A 23120-nucleotide genomic window follows, 5' to 3' on the forward strand; every position below is an offset into this window, starting at 1 on the left:
TCTGATCTTATATGGAATTAAATGAAGTTATGCACATATACACACAATATTTACAGATGATATGCTACTTTTTTTAATCCTACAGCTGATTTTTTTTTTTTTTACATAAGGATCTTACTTTGTTTTCTTCATTTTTCCTAGATCACTAACTTAGAAAAAATATGGATACATAAGTCTCCAGTGCCCAAGAATAACCCTAAATCTGGATTAATGTTTTGGACCCATTTCTTTCTCTTTCCCTCTCCCTCTTTTCCCATGTTTTCTTTTAATTTTCTAATCTAATAAGCCCCAGAACTTGGCTCTATGTGGGTCCAAAGGGACAGGATTTAGACTGAAAGTTTAGCCTCAGTTTGCTTGTTTACAACTCTGCATTTTTATCTGAAGCTAACACTTTTATCTAAAGAGCCGCACTGCAGGAGGTGTACTAGGTTCCCAGGTTCCTCTAGGCTGGGCATCCATATGAGGCACTCCAGAATGTTCAGAGGATGCCCTGAGTGCCAGGTCTTAGGGAGAATAGAGACATAGGAAAAATGGTCTCATACAACTGATTAGAGTCCTCACAGAGCACACAGGAACCTTTTGAGCAAGGGTTTGTTGACTGAATAAAACACAAACAAAAACAGACATTGAAAAAAGGATATTGTGGGCTTGGATTCTAAGTGATGGTGGGACTTGAGCTGAGTCCTAAAGAAAACTGGAACTCGAGTCCACAGAGAAGCGCAGCATAAGTGAAGGTCACAGGATAGGAAGGTGTTGCATGAGACGTGTGTGTCGGCTTAACTGTGTCACTTAATATCTAACATTGACATTCTGTGTAATCAAATCCTGCCCCAACTGCTGCTGAGACCCTGGTCAGTGCTGGTCAGTGCTGCTGGAATGACAGCATGGAACCTGGGCTTTTGTCTCTCCCTCCGCCCCTCCAGGCTCCTAGAACATTGCCGGAAACACAAATACCTCTCCAGCTCTGGGGAGGTCTTCGCCCTCCTGGTCAGCAGCCTCTTAGAGAACCTGCTGGACTATAGAACCATCATCATGCAAGATGAGAGCAAGGAGAACCGTATGAGCTGCACTGTGAACGTGCTGGTATGTGACATGCCCCCGGGGTGATGGGAGGGCACTGTCAGGCTGCCCCTGCACCCTACAGCTCAGCTCTAGGTAGATCCCACAAACACAGAGGCGCCCTGGGGCACCTTTGTGGAGCCGGTGTCTTCCTAAGTCTAATTGGAATGGCTGGCTCAGCTCACAGGTATCAGCAGCCACAGACCCTGAGGATAAATTTGGTGTGTTTTTGATTGTTTTAATTTTTATTTCAGTAGCTTTGGGGGTACAAGTGGTTTCTGGTTACATGGATAAGTTTTTGGGTGGTTTATTTATTATTATTTTTTTTTGAGATGGAGTCTCGCTCTGTTGCCAGGCTGGAGTGCAGTGGTGCGATCTCGGTTCACCGCAACCTCCGCCTCCCGGGTTCAAGCAATTCTCCTGCCTCAGCCTCCCAAGTAGCTGGGATTACAGGCACGCACCATGATGCCTAGCTAATTTTTGTATTTTTAGTAGAGATGGAGTTTCACCATGTTGGCCAGGATGGTCTCGATCTCCTAACCTCATGATCTACCTGCCTCAGCCTCCCAAAGTGCCGGGATTACAGGCGTGAGTCACCGCGCCTGGCTGGATAAGTTATTTCTTTAGTGGTGATTTTTGAGATTTTAGAGCACCTGTCACCCGAGTACTGTACCCAAAATGTTTATCCCTCACCCTCCTATAACCTTCCCCGTTGAGTTCCCAAAGTCCATTATATCATTCTTGTGCCTTTGCATCCTGAGGATGAATATCCCCTTTTCTTATGGGGATATTTGTTAAAGGGAAACAGTGAACTCTTTGGAAAAGTGAAACTGTTGAAAAGCAACAATAGTGGTTTGGCTATTTTTGTGGCGAGCTCGTCAATAACTCTTGATTTATGTTGGGATTCTGTGATCCTTTTTTTTTCCCGGCAGAACTTTTATAAAGAAAAGAAGAGAGAGGACATATACATAAGGTAAGCTGAAGGAAATTCTTGCTTCTGCTATTTATTCCATGACTTTGTGATTGATTTCTTCAGTAAACAAATACTATGCCCAATACCATGTTTGCTGCTTTGAGAGACCCCTAAAAGTACATGATATGCTCCATTCACCCTGAACCGACAAACTCTTTAAACAGATACATGAATAAGTATGACAAGAAGGAGTGCCTATGTGAGGTCATGTCAGGGATCAGGGGAAGGATAGACAACTTCTGGCCTGGGTGGGCAGGAGAGGCTGTACAGGAAGAGGCAGGAAAACCCACCCAAGAGTCTTAGCTTGAAGTCTGCGAATCCCTGAACATGAAACAAACTTGTACATAACCAATATGCATGTTCTTGGGGAGAGATTCCATAGCTTTCATTAGCTTCCCAGAGGGGTCCAAGACCTAGTATTTAAAAACATTAAACACCACTGCCTTAAAGAAAGAAGAGAAACTAGTCTAGGTGGAGTCAGAGAAACACGGAGGCAGGAGGTTCACAATGTATTGAAGAAATGGGGAAGATCCGACTTCTTGGCTCAAGAGGAAGGAATTGCTCCTGTACAGTAGTGGGGAAGGGGGTCAGGCAGGGAAGCAGGCTGGGGTCTGGTTATGGAATGAGCTGCACACTAGATCAACTCTCGAGCCTGGGCAGCATGGTGAAACCCTGTCTCTACAAAAGATACGAAAATTAGCTGGGCCTGGTGGCACATGCCAGCCACTCAGGAGGCTGAGGTGGGTGGATCACTTGAGCCCTGGAGCTCAAGGCTGCAGTGAGCTGTGATCAGAGCACTGCACACTCCAGCCTGGGCAACACAGCAAGACCCTGTCTCAAAACAAAACTAAAAAACCTACAAAACTCTCGAGTGACAAAATGCTTCCTTCTCCCCTTCTTGCCAGATATCTGTACAAGCTTCGAGATTTGCACCGAGACTGTGAGAACTACACAGAAGCTGCCTACACGCTTCTCTTGCACGCTGAGCTTCTGCAGGTGAATGGCTCAGAGAGCTTGTTTCAACAGGGTGGAGTACAGTGTCCTTTCAGACTAAATTCTATATATTTCATAATTTTGATGGGAAAGAACCTTATTCCAGGGATATCCTTTTATATAAGTTTTTTTAATTCTTTCTAAATAGGCACAGCTAATTTGTAGATCAAGTATGGGAAAATGTCAGTTATCTTTTATTTAAAAATCCTTAGAAAGCAGAGCATGACTTATGAACCTTTGGTAATTGAGACTCTAATTAAAGCAATAAAACACACATTGATGAATACATAAAAAAATGTGTAAAACTGCAGAAAACCGCAGAAAGATGAGTTATAAGTGAATATAGTACCATAGAAGTACTCTATTTTTATTCTCTCCCTAAATAAATTTATGTTGTAGCTTAGATATAAATACATCTGAATGTTATGAGTCCCAAGTAATTATTTCTAGCCCTGAGAACCTCCTCTAACTTTGGATTTACATATAAACTTCGATTGGCTAATATGCAGCTCAAACTGAACAAGGCAGTAAAAGGAACCTTTATTTCTCACTCTTTGCTCCTCCCCAGCCCATCCTACCTCACTTTGTTACCATGTTACTAATAACATTCCCATCCATTTAGTTGCCCAGGCAACCTCATAGTCATCTTCAGTTTCTCTCTTTTACTCACCACCTCCCACATTCTCCACAAGCAAGAGATGTGGCCCCTCTGTTCGGAACATGACCCTAACCTATCCACTTTTCTTTTTCTTTTTTTTTTTTTAAAGAGATGAGCTCTTGCTATGTTTCCCAGGCTGGTCTCAAACCCCTGGGCTCAAGCAATCCTCCCACTTCAGCCTCCCAGAGTACTAGGATTACAGGCATGAGCCACCACGCTGGCTAATCCACTTTTCCTTATTTCCCTGGCTACCACCTTGGTCCATCCCATAAGCACGTCACACCTTGAGCACTACAGCAGCCTCCTGTTGGGTGTCTCTGCCTCTAGTCTTGTTCCCAGCTATTAATATTCTTTTACGGTTTATATTTGTTACTAAAGTAATATATGTGCATTGTCCTAACATATGAGTTAAAAACAGGATTCCTATCCCTCACCATTTCCCAAAGGAAATTCACAATTCATATTTAAGTTTAGGGCATTAAAAAGCTTATTGTATAATGGGCCAGGCGAGGTGGCTCACACCTGTAATCCCAGCTCTTTGGGAAGCTGAGGCCAGCAGATCACTTGGGGTCAGGAGTTCGAGACCAGCCTGGCTAACATGGTGAAACCCCATCTCTACTAAAAATACAAAAAATTAGCAGGCGTGGTGCCACATGCCTGTAGTCCCAGCTACTCAGGACGCTGAGGCACGTCTCTTGAACCTGCAAGGCGGAGGTTTGCAGTATGCTGAGATGGCGCCACTGTACTCCAGCCTGAGTGATAGAGCAAGACTCTGTCTCAAAAAAAAAAAAAAAAAGAAAAGAAAAAAAAAAAAACTTACTGTAGATAGCTTAGAAAGTGAGGCTTGTTGACTGTGGATTTTGCCATTGCATGATCAGAAAGAAATCCCGTGTCTGTAACTGTAGGTCTTTTCATTTGGGCAACTCAGGAAGTTAAATTCTCCTATCCTGGTGTAAGACATGAGGTATGAATGCAGCTTTTTCCCCCCAGATTGCTATTCAATAGAGACGCTCTTTGTTAAGTATAGTTCACATTTGGCTTATTGGTATAAGATCCCATCTTTATTACTAAATTCTTATTTTGGGCGGAGGGAATCTCTTTCTAGATTGTATATGCGTTTATGTGGGTCTCTGTCTGTTCATGTACCAGTACCATACTGTATTAATTATTAATTCTTGATAGTGTGTTTTATGACCTGGTAGTTACTCTTGATTGCTCTTCTTTTTCAGAGTTTTCCTACCTATTCCTTTTTGTTTATTTTTCCATATGGACTTTGGAAAGATGAAATTTAAAATTTAATTTAGTGAGAATTTACATGTTAATGAAATAGAATTTTCTTATCCAAAAGCATGGTATGACTTTCCATTTGTTCGAGTCTACTTTTGTGCCCTTCAATGGCGTGTGAAAGTTTTCTGTATATAAGTCTTGCATATTCCTTGTAATGCTCACTCTTAGAAATGTTCTTTTTGGACTTATTTTTGTTTGGTTCCATTCTTCTATTCTGTATATTTAGTCTCCATGTATCTGAAATAAATTTTATTCCAAGTATATTGTTTTTCCTGCTGCGTAACTTAATTCTCTTATTGCGTGTCGCAGTTTCTTAGTCAACTGCCTTGCATTGTGAGGAATACAACCATGTTTGCAAATCATGATAGTTTTACCTCTTCCTATTCATTTTTATACTCCTAATTTGTTCCTTTTATCTGACTGTGTTACTGATGCCCCAGTACAACGATAGTCATGTCAGTTAGTGACCTTGCTTTGTCGCTGGCATTTTGGGGGGATGCTGTGAGTGCTCATCCATTTGGCATGATACTTGTTTTGGAGCTGGCATGTGTATATGTGTGTATATGTAACTTTTGTGTTTAATACATAATCTAAAATACAAAATCAATGAGTCAAATATATATACAATATTTTCTTGATGTTGGGGGGCTGAATATTTGTTGTATTAACCGTGTGTCGCTTTTCTTCCTTTTCAGTGGTCTGACAAGCCCTGTGTGCCTCATTTGCTTCAGAGGGACAGTTACTATGTTTATACCCAGCAAGAGCTTAAAGAGAAGCTGTATCAAGAAATCATATCATATTTTGACAAAGGCAAAGTGAGTATTGGATTGTTTTTGTACTAGGGGAAAGAGGAAAATGACCGCAGTATTGCAGTACAATTCTGATGCTCACCACTTGGAGTTAGCACTGACTACCCAGGTTCAGGGCACCGTCTCCAATGAGACTGCCCCCACTTCAGATGCCATCTGCAAATTTGGGGGTCCCCAGTCCATTCACAGTTCTGCGCAACTGGCTATACATCTGGGGGGCTTCCACTGCCCCCTCAGTTTTCATAGTCTGCTAGAACAACCAACAGAACACAGTGAAGTGCTATATTTTACGATTCCAGTTTCATCAGGAAGGATGTAAACTGGGGCCAGCCAAATGAAGGGACCCATAGGGAAGAGTCTGGGAGAATCTCAAGCATGGGGCTTCTGTGTCTTCCCCCTGTGAACTCGAGGCACCTTCCCAGCAAATCAGTGTGTTCCTCAATCAGGAAGCTCACCCAAGCCATGGGTGTACAGAGTTTTTATTGGGGTTTCTTTTTTTTTTGGTAAATATGGTATCTCACCAGTTGCCCAGGCTGGTCTAGAACCTAGAACTCCTGGGCTCCAGTGAACCTCCTGTATTGGCCTCCCAAAGTGCCGAGATTACAGGCATGAGCCACTGTGGGGTTTCATTATACAGGCAGGATTGAATGAATCATTAACTACACAATGAACTTGATCTTTAGCCTTCCTTTTGTCCCTGGAGGTTGGGCTGATATCACATGGCTCACAGCCCTAACCTTCTAGTCACATGATTAGTATTTCTGGCATGGCAGCCCCCATCCTGAGACTAGGAGACCACCATGAGTCACCTCATTAGCATAGATCTGGGTGTGATCCTGGGGTGAGGACACCAGGAATAACAAAGACACTCTTATTATTTGAGAAATTCTAAGAAAATTAACCGGAACTCAGGACCAAGACCAGATACATGATTTAATATACAACAATAACTCACAGCTACTGTTTATTCTTCCCTTGTGTATTCTTGAATTCTGAGATTTCAGAGGGGGACAGATTTTGCAAACAATGATTTTAAAAGATTTAATTTTGAAGTGTTTCACAATGGCTTGTGGGCTCTGCACACATTCCCTCAGAAGCCAGGAACAATGGAACATAGCACCTTGTGAGCAGGAATGAAGCAGGAGGTGACCCGATGCTGCAAGTTGAATAGTATCTGTCTAAGAGACAGCTTATGAAATACCAAAGGGGTTAGAAGGCTCAATCTGGGCTGCTAGCCTCAGACACTGAGGACGTGCTTTAGCCTGTAACTTACATGGTTATACATGCTCGGAGGCATTTCCTAAAACTCATCCACTAAGTAGGGAAATCAGTGCCCTGCATGGAAATACAGTTTGCCAAATTCCACACTATTGGGGAAACCCACCCCCAATATTTCAACGTAGGTTCTTTCTATTTTCCACAAGTGTTGGCCGGCTGAGAAATAAAGAGAAAGAGTACAAAGAGAGGAATTTTACGGCTGGGCTCTCGGGGGTGACATCACATATCGGTAGGACCGTGATGCCCACCTGAGCCGCAAAACCAGCAAGTTTTTGTTAAGGATTTCAAAAGGGGAGGGGTTGTACCAACAGGGAGTAGGTCACATACTTCAAGGGGCAAAAAGCAGAGCAAAGATCACATGCTTCTGAGGAAACAGGACAAAGGGCAAAAGGCAGAAACTCCTGATAAGGGTCTATGTTCAGCGGTGCACGTATTGTCTTGATAAACATCTTAACAGAAAACAAGGCTTGAGAGTAGAGAACCAGTCTGACCAAAAATTTACCAGAGTGGAATTTTCCAACCCTAGTAAACCTGAGGGTACCGCAGGAGACTGTTTATTCTTCCTTATCTCAACTGCATAGGACAGACATTCCCAGAGTGGCCATTTATAGACCTCGCCCCAGGAATGCATTCCTTTCCCAGGGTCTTAATATTAATATTCCTTGCTAGGAAAAGAATTTAGTGATATCTCTCCTACTTGCACGTCTGTTTATAGGCTCTCTGCAAGAAGAAAAATATGGCTCTTTTTGCCCGACCCCGCAGGCAGTCAGACTTTATGGTTGTCTTCCCTTGTTCCCAAAAAATCGCTGTTATTCTGTTCTTTTTCAAGGTGCACTGATTTCATATTGTTCGAACACACATGTTTTACAATCAATTTGTACAGTTAACACAATTATCATAGTGGTCCTGAGGTGACGTACATCCTCAGCTTACAAAGATAACAGGATTAAGAGATTAAAGTAAGACAGTCGTAAGAAATTATAAAAGTATTATTTTGGAACTGATAAATGTCCATGAAATCTTCACAATTTATGTTCCTCTGCCACAGCTCCAGCCGGTCCCTCCATTCGGGGTCCCTGACTTCCTACAACACCACAGAACAGTACTGTTAGCCTTTTTCCATCTCCACAAACAACATCACTACACCTACACACACACACACCCATACACACACCTGTACACGCACACACACACACACATTTCAGAACCAAAGTCCTACAGAAGCTTCCCTTCCCCCTCCAACCAGACTCGCATGCTCTCCGAACCTAGGCTGGCAGAACTTCCTCTCTCTACTTTCAAGCGCTGTAGGTGCTTTACCTGTTAAATGCAGTATTGCTTTTTTGGGTGACACATGGTACTTATTCTTAATGTCCTTGCAAACAGAACTACAGAAGACGCCCCTGGCAAAGCTGCCAATATACACTGTCTTTATGATGTCAGGAAATGAAGGTTTCACTGATCTAAGGGATAAAGCGAATGAGGAATATCTACTGAAACTCAATCCCTCAGACTACTTGCTCATTCCCAGTGACTCGCCATTGGCTTTTGCCACTGAATCAATGACTGCCTTGTTCTCCACTTTTAACCCTACTTTCCTTTTTCTGAAGATGTGGGAGAAGGCCATCAAGCTGAGCAAAGAGTTGGCTGAGACTTACGAAAGCAAAGTATTTGACTACGAGGGCCTTGGCAACCTCCTGGTGAGTCTGGGTCAAAATATGTTAGGCCTCTGACAGGGTTGCTAAAATTAACGCTCATGAAAATGTTTCTGTAAGTTGAAAGTCAGGATGAATGGTGTTTTTTTACAATGGAAAAGTCAACTTTGCTTGAAATGAGAATGAAAAAAGATGTAGTCCAAAGGCTCTGATCAATATTTCTGCCAAGTATCCTTCAGAGAAGGTTCAGGACATCTCTGGAAGTGGAGTGGGGTTGTCTCCAACAGTGTGGTGGAATGTCGAGTTTCAGATAATAGTGACTCGCTTTCCACATCCCTCAGGATCTCCGTCTGCAGCTCTCTCATTCTTCCTGAAGACATTTTTCTTTCTGTGGACCCTCCATATTCCCAGCCATCAATAAAGCAAAACAAAAATGAGTGCCCAGTGTTAGGCAGCCACCATTCTGAAAGCTCAGTGGAGGCGGCCACCATTCCAAATGCCCAGTGGAGGCAGCCACCATTCCGAATGCCCAGTGGAGGCAGCACCATTCCAAATGCCCAGTGGAGGCAGCAGCCATTCCGAATGCCCAGTGGAAGGCAGCCACCATTCTAAATGCCCCAGCGGTAGTCAGCCACCATTCTGAATGCCCAATGGAAGGCAGCCACCATTCCAAATGCCCAGTGGTAGACAGCCACTCTTCTGAATGCCCAATAGAAGGCAGCCACCATTCTGAATGCTCCATGGTAGGCAGCCACCATTCTGAATACCCAATGGTAGGCAACCATAATATTAAATTTAATAATTTTTAGTAGAGGAGTTAGAAAAGATCAGGTTACCCATAGTCATGAAATGATCATTTATTTGAGGAGCTGGGTGTCGAGATCACTTCGTAAAAAGTTTACCGGTGTACTATTACCAGCCCCTGGCTTCACATGCAAAAAACTCACTTATTAATTTCATCAACTGGGCTGGGCGCGGTGGCTCATACCTGTAATCTCAGAACTTTGGGAGGCCAAGGCAGATGGATCGCTTGAGCCTAGGACTTCCAGACGAGTCTGAGCAACACAGTAAGACACCATTTCTACAAAAAATATAAAAAATTAGCTGGGTGTGGTGGCACCTTCCTCTAGTCCCAGCTACTTTTGGGAGGCTGAAGTGGGAGGATCACCTGAGCCTGGGAGGTCAAGGCTGCAGTGAACTGTAATCATGCTACTGCACTCCAGCCTGGGCAACAGAATGAGACCCTGTCTCAAAAAAAAAAAAAAAAATTTTTCATCAACTGAACTGAGCTGAAGTATTGGTAATGTAACATGTTACATATCGGTCTAAGAAAATAGTATTTTGACGAGACCATCACCTAGATAGAAGAGTAATGGCATGCTAACTATTGTGGGGGAGGGGGTTCAGGTCATTGCTCAAAGTTGTCCACGTCTGGCTGGCTATTTTGCTTTCTTTAATGCCGACCTTGTGAGCCAAAGCTGGAAAGCCCCTCATCTTGTGAAGAATTAAAGATAGAGGTGGTAGCAGATACTGAAAAACAGAACATCACCACCACCTTCTGGGCACTTATAATTTACCAGACACTTTCATCCAAATCACCTGCATGAACTACACAGTCCTTCTTTTTAAAAATGTTCTTTATTTTATTATTACTTTTTCAAAACAGGGTCTCACTCTGTCACCCAGGCTGCAGTGCAGTGGTGCAGTCATAGTTTACTGCAACCCTGAACTCCTGGGCTCAAGACATCTTCCTGCCTCAGCTGCTGGCTAATTTTTTAATTTTTTGTAGAGATGGAGTCTCACTATGTTGCCCAGGCTGGTCTCAAACTCCTAGCCTCAGCAATCCTCCCACCTCTGCCTCCCAATGTGCAAGGATTATAGGCGTGAGCCACTGCGCCTGGCCTTGGAAGGTTCTTTATCTTCTCCCATGGGTGTCTGGTTAAGTGCAGCCGCCTTCTGTGAATCTCAGAATGCACTTTTTAACCTTTTATAGTTCCTGAGCCCACTTTGAGAAACTGCTGAAAGTTGTGCACTGCCCCGTTACGCAGAAGAATTCCAACGTGCACACACTTCAGCATACACCCTCAGGGAGTCACAGCCCTCCAACGTCCATTCATGGAGCCCAGGTCCAAAACCTGTGATCCGAGAACAGGATAACCCTTTTCTGCCCATAGGGTGTTTTCCAAAAACCTTTCATTGCTCTGGGTTACATGGGAAACAACAAAACAAAGTCTGACTTTTTTTTTCCCCCAACTGTGTACTTATAACCTCCCCTTGGAATGTCTTGTTTTGTTTTCCAGAAAAAAAGGGCCTCGTTTTATGAGAACATCATTAAGGCAATGAGGCCTCAGCCTGAATATTTTGCTGTTGGATACTATGGACAGGGCTTTCCTTCTTTCCTACGGGTAAGAAACCTGATGGTGGTCTCCCAGGCCATTAGGAGGAGGGAAGAGACTCATTTCTTTTCCAGATGGGCAACAGTGTGTTAGCAGCTGCCGACCCGTGTTCTCACTGTGGGAAGTAGGGGAGGGAAACCACTTCCTGAGCGGCCGGCCTCTTCACCCCACACCCCCGGACACCCCTGGTGTTCTGACAGGTCTTTTGTGAAATGACTTTTCCCAGGTGCGGTGAAAAAGGGAAAAACAGAACCATCCCCCGCACTGGTCAGCTGCTACGGGTCACGCCAGGGAAAAGTGTGGACTGATGTATTTCGTTGTTTACTGTGTTTCTAGCCAGAGCTAATTTGAAAGTAGGTATCCCAAGAACCAGACTGCAAGTCTCCCAAAATAAAACATTTTATTATAATAATAATGACAAGGATGGTATTTTTCTGCCATCTCAAAATTGTCTATAATGTGATATTCAATTTATAGTTTAATAAACAAAAATTCTTATCTCTTACGAAAAGTTTCTTTTAGAGCTGAGCTTTGCTTAAACATTTATTATCCATCTACTTTCTCCTAATTTTAAAACAAGTGATAAAGCAAGCAATTTACATTCCTAACAGTGCCTAATGAGACAGTTTATTCATTCAGTCAGTAAATATTTATTGAGCATCTACTCTGTGCCAGGCATAGAGAAGGCATTAGAAAGATCTTGCTGATTACAGTCAAACATAGTCCCTACCCTCATGGATTTTACAACCTAAACTCATGAGGGGAGATTTTAATCACACATGAATGTAAAATTTAATCTGCATGTCGGATGCAGTGGCTCATGCCTGTAATCCCAGCACTTTGGGAGGCTGAGGCATCACTTGAGGTCAGGGGTTCGAGACCAGTGTGGCCAACATGCTGAAACGCTGTCCCTACTAAAAGTACGAAAATTAGCTGGGCATGGTGGTGCATGCCTCTAATCTCAGCTACTCAGGAGGCTGAGGCAGGGGAATTGCTTGAACCCAGGAGGTGGAGGTTGCATTGAGCTGAGATCACACCACTGCACTCCATCCTAGGTGACAGCGAGACTCCATCTCAAAAATAAATAAATAAATAAATAAATAAATAAACTGTAACCAAGAAAGATACCCTGTGCTATAAGAATCTGTAACCAGGAAATATTTACCCAAGTGAAATAGAAACTTACCCTTTTACAAAAAAATGTACAGGAATATTTATAGCAGCTTTAATCATAGTCACCAAAGACAGGATCCAATCCACGTGTCCCTGAACTGGTGATGGGATAAACAAACTTCAGTGTATCCACACAACAGAATACTGCAGCAGCCAAAGGCAGTCAGCTCCTGGTACACACAACTGCAGGCATGATTCTCACATGCATCTTGCTAGGTAAAAGAAGTTAGACTTAAAAGGCTGCATACTCTGTGGTTTTATTTACATGAAATTCTTGCCAAGGCAACGCTTCCTATCAGGACAGAAAATAGATCAGTGGTTGCTGGTCAGGGGTGGGTTGGCTGCAGAAGGCCCTGGGGAAGTTTTTGGTGGCAGTGAAACTGTTCTGTATCTTGATTGTGGTCCTGGTTATGTTTGTCAAAACTCACAGAATTTTACACTAAAAGGGGTCTGTTTTACTGTATGTAGATTATGTCTTAATATTATTATTTATTTATTTTATTTATTTATTTATTTTTTTGAGACAGTGTCTTGCTCTGTCACCCAGGATGAAGTGCAGTGGTGGAATCTCGGCTCACTGTAACCTCCGTCTTCTGGGTTCAAGCAATTCTCGTGCCTCAGCCTCCCAAGTAGCAGGGATTACAGGTGTGCACGACCAGGCCCAGCTAATTTTTGTATTTCAGTAGAGATGGGGTTTCACCATATTGGCCAGGCTGATCTCGAACTCCTGACCTCAGTTGATCCCCCTGCCTCGGCCTCCCAAAGTTTTGGAATTACAGGCATGAGCCACCGCACCCAGCCTATGTCTTAATAAAAAAAAAACAAAAAACAGAATCAGGGGCCTGGCACAGTGGCTCACACCTGTAATCCCAGCTACTTGGGAGGCTGAGGTAGGACAATCACTTGAGCCCGGGAGGCAGAGGTTGCAATGAGCTGAGATGGTGCCACTGCACTCCAGCCTGGGTGACAGAGCCAGACTCCATCTCAAAATAAAATTTAAAAAATCAGGAAAGACTTTCCAGGGATCCTCTGTTTCAGCTGCAACCTGAAAGGTAAGCTGGGAGTGGAGCAGGTATAGGGGGTAGGAATAAGTATTGCAGGCAGAGGAAGCAGCAGGCAAGAGCAGGGCAGTGCCTTGAAAGGAAAGGCCAGTGCAGCAGGCACAGAGACAGCTGGGGTGCCAGCGGGGAGGCGGGGAGGCGGGGAGGCGGGGAGCCCTGGAAGAGCCTGCACAGCCTTGGGGTTTCCTGGGGTGTTCTTTCTGCATCCTGAGAGCAGTGGGAGCTGCTGCAGACTTTTCGTGTTGGAAAGATCATCTGGCTTTTGTCTCCGTGGTCATCCATGGAGAATGGATGGGAGGTGCTGCAGATAAACCACTAAGAGACCGTTGCAGATGTTCAGAAAAGAGATGACAGGCTAGACTCGGGACATGGGGGTGGTGGCTTTAGAGAGAAGTGGAAAGACTAGAGTGGTGGAGATGAGGTCACAGCCATCTGATGATTGATGGGCTGTGTGGGTGAGGAAGCGAGAGTTGTCAAGAATGATTTCTGGGCTTCTGGCCTGCATCATTGGAGGGGGTAGTTGAACCATTTACTGGGACAGCAGGACCGGAAAAGGCCAGAGTCGTGGAGGAGAGAATGAATTTATTCCTTGAGTAAATATTTATTAAACTCCTACCGTATACTTGGCTCTAATATAGGCATGGGAGCAGAGTCAAACAAACCAAAATCTTGAAATTATCAAGCTTATGTTCCAGCTTGGAGAGATCAAAAAATGAGATAAATCAATAAACTATTTAGTATGAGAGATGGCCTAGAACACTGCCTCCTACAGTGTAGCTACTCAGTAAGTATCATGGAGAAAAGGACTTAGGGAAGGGGACTAGAGAGGCAGGTGTTGGGGATGGAGTTACAATTTTAAATAGAGAAACAAGAAAGACTTCAGAAAGATAATGGCATTTTTGCAAAAACCAGAAAAAAAGTTAAAGAATAAGCCATGCAGCTATCAAGAGGATGAGCGAAGGTCCCAGACCTTGAGAATAGCAGGTCCAAAAGCTATGAGGCTGGAGTAGTGTGTACAAGAGGGTGTATAGGTGGGAGAATGGGGCGGGTGGCTGTGGGTACCAGATAGCAGAGGGCCTCCCAGGGCTTTCTAAAGTGTTTGCAAAAGTTTGGTTTTGCACGTACTCAAGGGGAGGTAGATTTGGAACATCCGAGAGGCACAAGTCAACCATTAGCTGAGGCAGGAGGATTGCTTGAGGATTGGAATTAGAAGCGACAGTGAGTTGTGATCAAGCCACTGCACTCCAGCTTGGATGACAGTGAGACCCTGTCTCAAAAAATAAAATTAAATTGAAAATAGAGTGTAGGGTCTAAATGCATCAGGGTCTAGTGTTAGCTCAGCTTTAATCCAGGTCAACATAAAAGAACAACCCCTGCCATAGCCGTTACATATGCCTGTGTGTCACATGAAATCAGAAATGTGACCTCAGAGACAGCAGTGATTCTGTGAAATCAAGAACACCAGACTTTCAAGTCGAAAGCATTCTAGTCTAAATCACGTGCTGAGCGAGTGTGCAATTTTGGTGAAATCACGTAATCACTGAGTTTTGGTTTTCTGATCCGTAATTCAGAAAAATAATGCCTGCATCACAAGAAAGTTTTGAGAATTAAGTTAATAGCATACAGGAGTGCTTTATAAACTGTAAAGTAGTTTAGAGATGTTAACATACCTCAAAGGCGTACTGTAGAATATAAAATCCTCAGGAGTGATATAACCTCAGTGCCATTCTCTTCTATGGGATATTTCCCTGAATTCAGAATATTTAAAATTACATCATCCTCTCCTTCCAACCCAATGAGATCTCATTTGTTTCTGTCAGGGGTACCACTGTTCTTCCTACTCCAAGACCAGTGACTTTTTTTTTTTTTAAAGAGACAGGTTCTCGCTCTGTCTTCCAGGCTGAAATGCAGTGGTGTAATCACAGCTCCCTGCAGCCTTGACCTCCCAGGCTCAGGCAATCCTCCTGCCTCGGCCTCCTGAGGAGGTGGGATTACAGGTGCACACCACCACGCCCAGCTAATGTTTTTATTTTTTCTTAGATATGGGGTCTCACTGTGTTGCCCAGGCTCAAGACCAGTGATCTTTGAATCAGCGTTGACTCCCCTGTCTGCCTTGCCCTTCTCCTGACACCAAAGAGGCAAACACTGAATGCTGTTACTTCTCTCTCTCCTGCTGTTACTTTTCCCTCTTCTGCTCAGTCCAGCCTGTGAGCGTTCAGTTGGGCATAGATGCCACTGTTGTCTTCCATTGTCTACACTGCTTCTTTCATCATGCGTCTCCCGCCTTCCAGAACCTCCAGTGAACGTTCCCAGTCTTTGAAACCTTCGCCCGCCATGAGAGACCATTCATTTTCTGGCTCATTCTTCCAGTCCAAGCTCATTTCTTCTCCCAGAATTCTGTACTTTCCACCCCTGGGCCTGACCCTTTCCGCATACCCGCCTGGTCCTTTGCACCCCTTCTCTTTATGCTTCCTTATCCCGTTCATCTGTCTATGCCCATCTAAGGCCCGTGTCTTCCTTGAAGCCTTCTCTTTCCAGTCGAGCTAATTCTTCCTGACCTGCTTCTCTGATTCCTTTTACAGTTATTGTCTGCATCATACAACTAGCGTTGTATTACACTCTGATCCTTTGCCCACCATTGTTTCGTCTGAATGATGGAATTTCAACAGGCTTGAGTTCCATAGACTTTTCCTAGCTTGGAAAAGTTTTATCATGTATTCCAAAAGATCCAGTAGTTTTTACTCCCTTCATTCAGTGTTTGCCTGGAAAGTGTAATTGCCTTCACGGTGCTTACACTATCATGTTTACTTATTTATTTACTTGCTTGTTTTTTATTCTCTCCTCTAGAAGGTAAGTTCTGTGAGAGCAAGATCACCATTGTATTCCTGTTGTCCAGCTGATCTTCTGTTTGCACAATACATATTTTTTATATGAATGGACAAGTGATTTTCAAAGACATTTTACAAGACAACCTGGGCCCAAGTGTTGGTTAAAAATGAATCATGTGTGGACTACCAATGCAAACTGCTCATTTCAAACATGGCTATGTTTGCACTTGCCCAGGCAACCACACCTGTGAGACAAATTACTGCCATGCCTGGGGCCTAGGAAATCTCTTTGGGAAAAAAAAATGATTAAAGAGATTATATTTACAGTCTAGAGTGGAGAAAATAGTATTTAATGCAGTGATTTTCTATTAGACTTTCAGGATTGGCTGGGGACTGTGGTACATTGCTTCTGTTCTCTGTCACTCTGTTTCTGTGCCAGAAGACACATTGTTTCTCCTCATTCTTTTAGGCAGTGCTGTTTAAGTGCTGGTCCACAAACTGTTACTGGATCGTGATGAGATCGATTAGGAGTTTATACCTCAATGTAAATTAATGCACTTCCTTCCTTCCTTCCTTAAGAATGTCTTGCTATGACAATATCAGCATGCCTGGTGATGTCATTGATTTAAATGAGGGCACAAGTTCCTTATTTCCTTGCAGATGGGTCCAGACTGTTTGCAGACTGGCCATAGTCCTTGGTTCACACTGGAAGAAGCACTAGGCTAAGTATTTTTTACGCCTGTGATTTAACTTCTCCAGTAAACCGCAGCTCTTGTAAGATATGACGGTTGCTATCGGGCATGGACTAGATATTCAATGAGAACTTGATGGTGTGGATTGAACATTGGCTGGAGAGTGCAATGGCTCCCTCAGTACCTGGAACTCCAGTTGCGTCTCCACTCTTCCTATTTAATGACTTCCCTTGCTGTCTCTCACCTCCAGAATAAAATCTTCATCTATCGGGGAAAGGAGTATGAGAGGCGAGAGGACTTCAGCCTGAGGTTGCTAACCCAGTTCCCCAATGCGGAGAAGATGACCAGTACCACGCCTCCTGGGGAAGACATCAAGTCCTCCCCCAAGCAGTGTATCCTTTCCGGGGGGAATATGGCCCCGAGGCTCTTAAGGCTGTGTACAGCCCTAGATAAGCCAGAGAAGATAGGAGCTACAGTCCCTTCTCTGCAGACACACCATCCTCTCAAGCATTCTGACACAGGTTCCCATTCCATGTAAAATCTTTGGGACCCTAATAGCCTTAGCTGGTGGTGATGACATAACAAAAGAGGAGAGATAACAGACAACTGATGGATATGAAATATACTTCCTAGCCAGATGGGGAGCTTAAGTGGAACATAGACTTCCTATTCTGAATTCTGGCTTCTGTTATAGACTTTAAGACAGTATCTCTGTCCTGGTGGGTTGGGGAGCTAAGACTTTCTAAGACTCGATCATTAAATCAGAGCAGGAGCGCTTACCCTTGAGCTGCTTTTGAAGCCTAACTTTACCATTTACCAGCTGTGTGATGTTGGATTTTAACCTCTCTTATCCTCAGATTCTCCATCTGTGAAAAGAGAATAAGATTATCCCACATGTGGAGTTGTTGTGTATATTAGAGATAACACATTCAAAATACCTAGCACAGTGCCCAACTATGGCACTGGATAAAAAGATGGGATCCAAAGATAAAAGTAATTCTTGTTGCCTGGGCTCTGATTCTGGTGATTTCAGAGGGATGCTTGTCCCAAGAAATTGTTTAAATCCATTTCTAAGTACCTATTTCCTGATATTGCATTGATGTCTATTTCCCTATGGCAAGGGTTGTTTGCCAGATGTCTGACCGAAAAAAAAAAAAAAAAAAAAGGACCCTAGGATTAATTGTAATCACTGAATAAGGCATTTCGGTGATACACAAAGGAACTCCATTTTCAATGCGGTCCTGGCATTGGGGTCAAAGGGAGTGATTGGTGCTGGTGGCATTTCCGGCTGTGAAGCAGGAGGAACAGGGGTGTTTGGTGTCTGACACCTTCGCGGCCCCAACCCCTCTCCTTTCCTTAACGAGCTCCTCAGACATGCAGTGCTTCACCGTAAAGCCAGTGATGAGCTTGCCGCCCAGCTACAAGGATAAACCTGTTCCAGAACAGATCTTAAAGTAAGTGGTTTTTCATTTAAAAAAAAAAATCTGTGTCTGGTCACAGTGGCTCACATCTGTAATCTCAACATTTTCCGAGGCTGAGGGAGGAGTATTGCTTGAAGCCAGGAATTTGAGACCGGCCTGGGCAACAAAGTGGGACACTGTCTCTACAAAAAAGAGAAAAGTTTGTCTCTCCCTCACACTTGTTTGGAGTACATCAAAACCAAAGCCTTACATTTATTATAGTTTGCAAGACCTACTATCTGTTCTACTTTGAGTGTAGGATAAAAGCTTGGTAATACAAAGGGATGTGGGGTTTTTTTTTTTTTTTAGGCAGAGGAAAATCAGAAATTTCACACCTAGCTTACAGATCCCTGAGCTTTTATTTTCACCCAAAAGCATCACAGAGGAGTGGCTGGTCCCCAGTGATGGAGGGGCTCATTCCTTGTCTTGAAAAGCCGAATGCTAATAGTATTGATAGAACTGTTATAAAACTAGACTAATGAGATCACAAATGTATGTGTAAGTGCATACACCTTTTTTTGTTGTTGTTTGTTTTTTGAGACTGAATCTTGCTCTGTCACCCAGGCTGGAATACAGTGGCGTGATCTCGGCTCACTGCAACTACTGCCTCCTGGGTTCAAGCAATTCTCCTGCCTCAGCCTCCCAAGTAGCTGGGATTACAGGTGCACACCACCACACCTGGCTAATTTTTTGTATTTTAGTAGAGACGGGGTTTCACTGTGTTGCCCAGGCTGGTCTCAAACTCCTGAGCTCAGGCAATCCACCCACTAAGAGACAGGGTCTCTCTGTCAACTAGGCTGGCATGCAGTGGCATGATCATAGCTCACTGCAACTTCAAATTCCTGGGCTCAAGAGACCCTCCTTCCCACCTCAGCCTCCTGAGTAGCTGGGACATACACCACCACACCTGGCTAATTGTGTGTGTGTGTGTGTGTGTGTTTGTGTGTGTGTGTGTGTGTGTGTACATGGGATCTTGCTGTGCTGCCCAGGTTGTCTGGTCTTGAGTTCAAGTGATCCTCCCACCTTTGCCTCCCAAAGTGGTAGGATTACAGGTGTGAGCCACCACACCTGACCACATATACCTTTTAAAATTGTGTGCTGTGACTTTGAGGCTGAGGTGGGTGGATCACTTGAGGTCAGGAGTTCAAGACCAGCCTGGCCAACATGGTGAAACCCCATCTGTACTAAAAATACAAAAAAATTAGCGAGGTGTGATGGTGCGTGCCTATAATCTCAGCTACTCAGGAGGCTGAGGTAGGAGAATCACTTGAACTCGGAAAGTGCAACCTGCAGTGAGCCAAGATCGCGTCACTGCACTCCAACCTGGGCGACAGAGTGAGACTCTGACTCAAAATAAATAAATAAAAATAAAATAAATAAATAAAATTGTGTGCTGTGAAATAAATTCCTAAATAATATAAAAGTAAGGTGTGAAATAAAATCAAATTGTGCACTTTCTCAAGCCTTCATGTGGAGGCACTATTGATTATGAGATAGCTTAGTGGGTAAAACTCAGACCAGGCAGAAGTGTTATAAGGTTTTGTTGAAGTCAAATTGAGGAGTGGTTGTTCTAAGAGAGAAAAATACAGCATTGCTTTGTCCTTCTCCAGCTACTACAGAGCCAATGAAGTGCAGCAGTTCAGATACTCCCGGCCGTTCCGGAAAGGAGAAAAGGATCCAGACAATGAATTTGCTGTGAGTTCACCCCTTTTGTCCTTTAAGAGGTAAAATTGATGGGCTGAGCACGGTGGTTCACGCCTGTAATCCCAGCATTTTGGGAGGCCAAGGTGGGCGGATCACGAAGTCAAGAGATCAAGACCATCCTGGCTAATACGGTGAAACACCATCTGTACTAAAAATACAAAAAAATTAGCCGGGCGTGGTGGCACGTGCCTGTAGTCCCAGCTACTCGGGAGGCTGAGGCAGAAGAATTGCTTAAACCCAGGAGGCAGAGGTTGCAGTGAGCTGAGATCGCACCACTGCACTCCAGCATGGGTGACAGAGCGAGACTCCGTCTCAAAAAAAAAAAAAAAAAGGTAAAATTGACATCCCAAGTGGAGGTCTTCCACCTACCTAACCAGCTTCACAGGAGAAACGATGGCACCCCTGGGAACAGAGGCTTCACCTGCTAATTACCTAGACAGCAAGTGCTAATTACCTAGACAGCCAGCTGTCATCTCCATGGAAAATGCTAGACTAGGAGTCCAGAATCTGGACTCTTCTTGGGCCTGCTGCTCATAATGACCTTGGGCTAGTCATACCTCTCTAGACCTCACATTTCCCTCCGTAGGGTGAGAAGTCCCAAGTAGATGATCCCTTTCAGCTTTAAACATCCAGAATCCTTGAATTTTATGAGAAAATTTGGCTCACTCTCTACGAGGCATTTGAGAATAGAATCTCACTTAACTGAACCAGAGAGTTTTGCTGTTTTCCCTGGGAATTGACCAACATTTCATGTTTTCCTCCTGGGAATTGACCAACATTTCATGTTTTCCTTCTTGCCACTAGACAATGTGGATTGAACGGACCACATATACGACTGCATATACCTTTCCTGGGATTCTCAAGTGGTTTGAAGTCAAGCAGATTTCAACAGTGAGTCATTTGAAACTGGCACTTGGAAAAAAACTTTCTGTCTCCAAATATAATAACAGCCTTTGTTGAATTCCCTCTGCAGTTCACACCAGCTTGGCCAGCCTCCTCTGGCCAACTTTGTTTTTCAAAAGAGAAATAAAAGGCATGCTTATATAATAGAGCTCCTTTGTAAAACTGATGTGACAACACCAGCCCTAAAGGTCACTCACAGTGAATGACTCTTTTATGTCCAGAGGAGTGGTGTCTGCTCAGCGATCCTGCCAGCACCCAGAAACATTTTTGGAATGCTGCTTTGGAGTTTCCTGTCAATTACATCTTCCCTCCCAAAGGCTGTTCTCTTCTTTTATTCTCCACTAATCACATCCACAATCACCATAGACTCCTCCCTCTTCATCTCTCCCAAAAGCTGCTCATTTTACCTGTTTAGTATTGATTAAATCTGTTTTATTTCCCACCTCCTCATTGGCCTCCCTGCCATGCATGGCCTTCTCAGGTCCAGTTACCTCACTGCCTCAGTGGGAATTCCATTAAGGAAATCTCACCATTTCGTCCATTCTCATGCTTAAAGCCCTTCTATGGCTCCAAGTACCTGGAGTATAAAGCCTGTCCTCCTTAGCACACACACGTATGGCCTAACTCTTCTGCCCCATCTCTTAGGCAATCTATTGGAACCATAGTGTTCATCCCATGCTAATTTCAGTCCTCTGTGACATTGGATCATTTTCTCTGCCTGAAACACACTCTTGCAATTTCTGCACCTAACTAACTCCCATCAAGGTTCAGTTTAGGCACCAGCTTCTCAATGAATCCATCTCTGGAACACCCAAGTTGGGTGACCTGCCCTTTGTCTGTCCCCTGTGGCACCTGGGCGTGTTTCTAACCTACCATGTTTACATGTGCTGAGACCCCGCTAACACCATCAGCTCCTCCAAGCCATGAAGTACATACATCTTAATCACTTTTGTATCTGTGGTGCATAGCATGGCACTTAGCCTAAAGTAGGTGTTCAAGAAATGTTTCTTGAACAAATCTGAATTGAAGTTTGATGTGTTATAAGTCATGGCTAGGTACAGTGGCTCATGCCTGTAATCCCTGAACTTTGGGAGGCCAAGATGGGAGGATCCCTTGAGCTCAGGAGTTCAAGACCACCCTGGGCAACATAGCAAGACCGCCACCTCTACAAAAAGAATAGCTGTATGTGGTGGTATGTGCCTGTCATCCTAGCTACTTGGGAGGCTGAGGCAAGAAGATGGCTTGAGCCCAGGAGTTGGAGGTTACAGTGAGTTGTGAATAATTGCACTACTGCACTCCAGCCTGGTCAACTGAGTGACACCCTGTCTCTAAAAGAAAAAAAAAGACATTATTCTTCAGTTATGGATATGAATTTTGGATGGAGACTTTTGGAATCAAGTCTGGAATAGGAGGGCATGTTGACTGATAATGGGTAAAATGAAGAAGGAGATACTTTTTTTTTTTTTTGAAACCTGATTTTGTAGACATTTCCATAGGAAGAACTCTCTGAATCTGTACTATGTCTTATTTTCTTTTCATTCAAAATTCAGCCTGTATATTCTAATACATCCTATTATTTCTGACTTCTGATACACATACAATTCGTACTAAGATTATGTATGGTCTGAATGCATGGCCTCCAAGATCACTTACCTCTTTTCATGGAGGAAGCATCAAACGTTTTGCCAGTGGACATTCTTGGTGGTTCAGAAGTGACTCAGATCTGATATCCTGCTGTTCTCTTGTCGTTGATCTTCTCAAAAGTCTCCAAGGAAGTGTTGCCTAGGAAATGATTCTTACTACAGGTCCGGTTCTTTTCTTCTCACATTTTCTGTAGACATTTTGTCCAAGGAATAATCATTACCATAGCTCCAATGTTTTAAGTCATCATTCTACTTTGTAAGGAGATTTTAAATAGCTTATTTTGTATCTTACCACTATTCCAAAAAGTTGTGGTGTCCTTATAAGCTAGCAGTCCCCGATCTTTTTGACACAGGGACTGCTATCCTGGAAGACAATTTTTCCGTGGACCTGGGGTAGGAAGGTGGGAGGTGTTGGGGGATAGGGGATGGTTTTGGAATGATTCAAGCACATTACATTTACTGTGCACTATATTTCTGTCATATATTATATTGTAACACATATTGAAATAATTATCATGTGGAATCACTAGGAGCACTAGCTTGTTTTCCTG

The 23120-nt window shown here is 43.7% G+C and overlaps 1 protein-coding gene across 4 annotated transcripts in view; it reads left to right on the forward strand.

Annotated features, from left to right (window-relative positions):
* The window catches only part of DOCK5 (dedicator of cytokinesis 5), a 243927-nt gene that overhangs the window by 188940 nt on the left and 31867 nt on the right, over positions 1–23120 (forward strand). For all 4 annotated transcript variants that reach the window (XR_002915986.3, XM_024250911.3, XM_024250913.3 and 1 more), the window contains 10 exons: positions 924–1083; positions 1992–2032; positions 2938–3028; positions 5666–5785; positions 8665–8754; positions 11010–11114; positions 17110–17251; positions 18232–18313; positions 19930–20014; positions 20828–20914. Coding sequence is in view for 3 of the 4 variants with exons in the window: in XM_024250911.3 (XP_024106679.3) it covers positions 924–1083; positions 1992–2032; positions 2938–3028; positions 5666–5785; positions 8665–8754; positions 11010–11114; positions 17110–17251; positions 18232–18313; positions 19930–20014; positions 20828–20914 (1003 nt within the window). In the remaining variant the exon portion in view is untranslated. The remainder of the gene's footprint in view (positions 1–923; positions 1084–1991; positions 2033–2937; positions 3029–5665; positions 5786–8664; positions 8755–11009; positions 11115–17109; positions 17252–18231; positions 18314–19929; positions 20015–20827; positions 20915–23120) is intronic.

Source organism: Pongo abelii, chromosome 7 (genome assembly GCF_028885655.2).
Source record: "Pongo abelii isolate AG06213 chromosome 7, NHGRI_mPonAbe1-v2.0_pri, whole genome shotgun sequence".
Lineage (NCBI taxonomy): Eukaryota > Metazoa > Chordata > Mammalia > Primates > Hominidae > Pongo > Pongo abelii.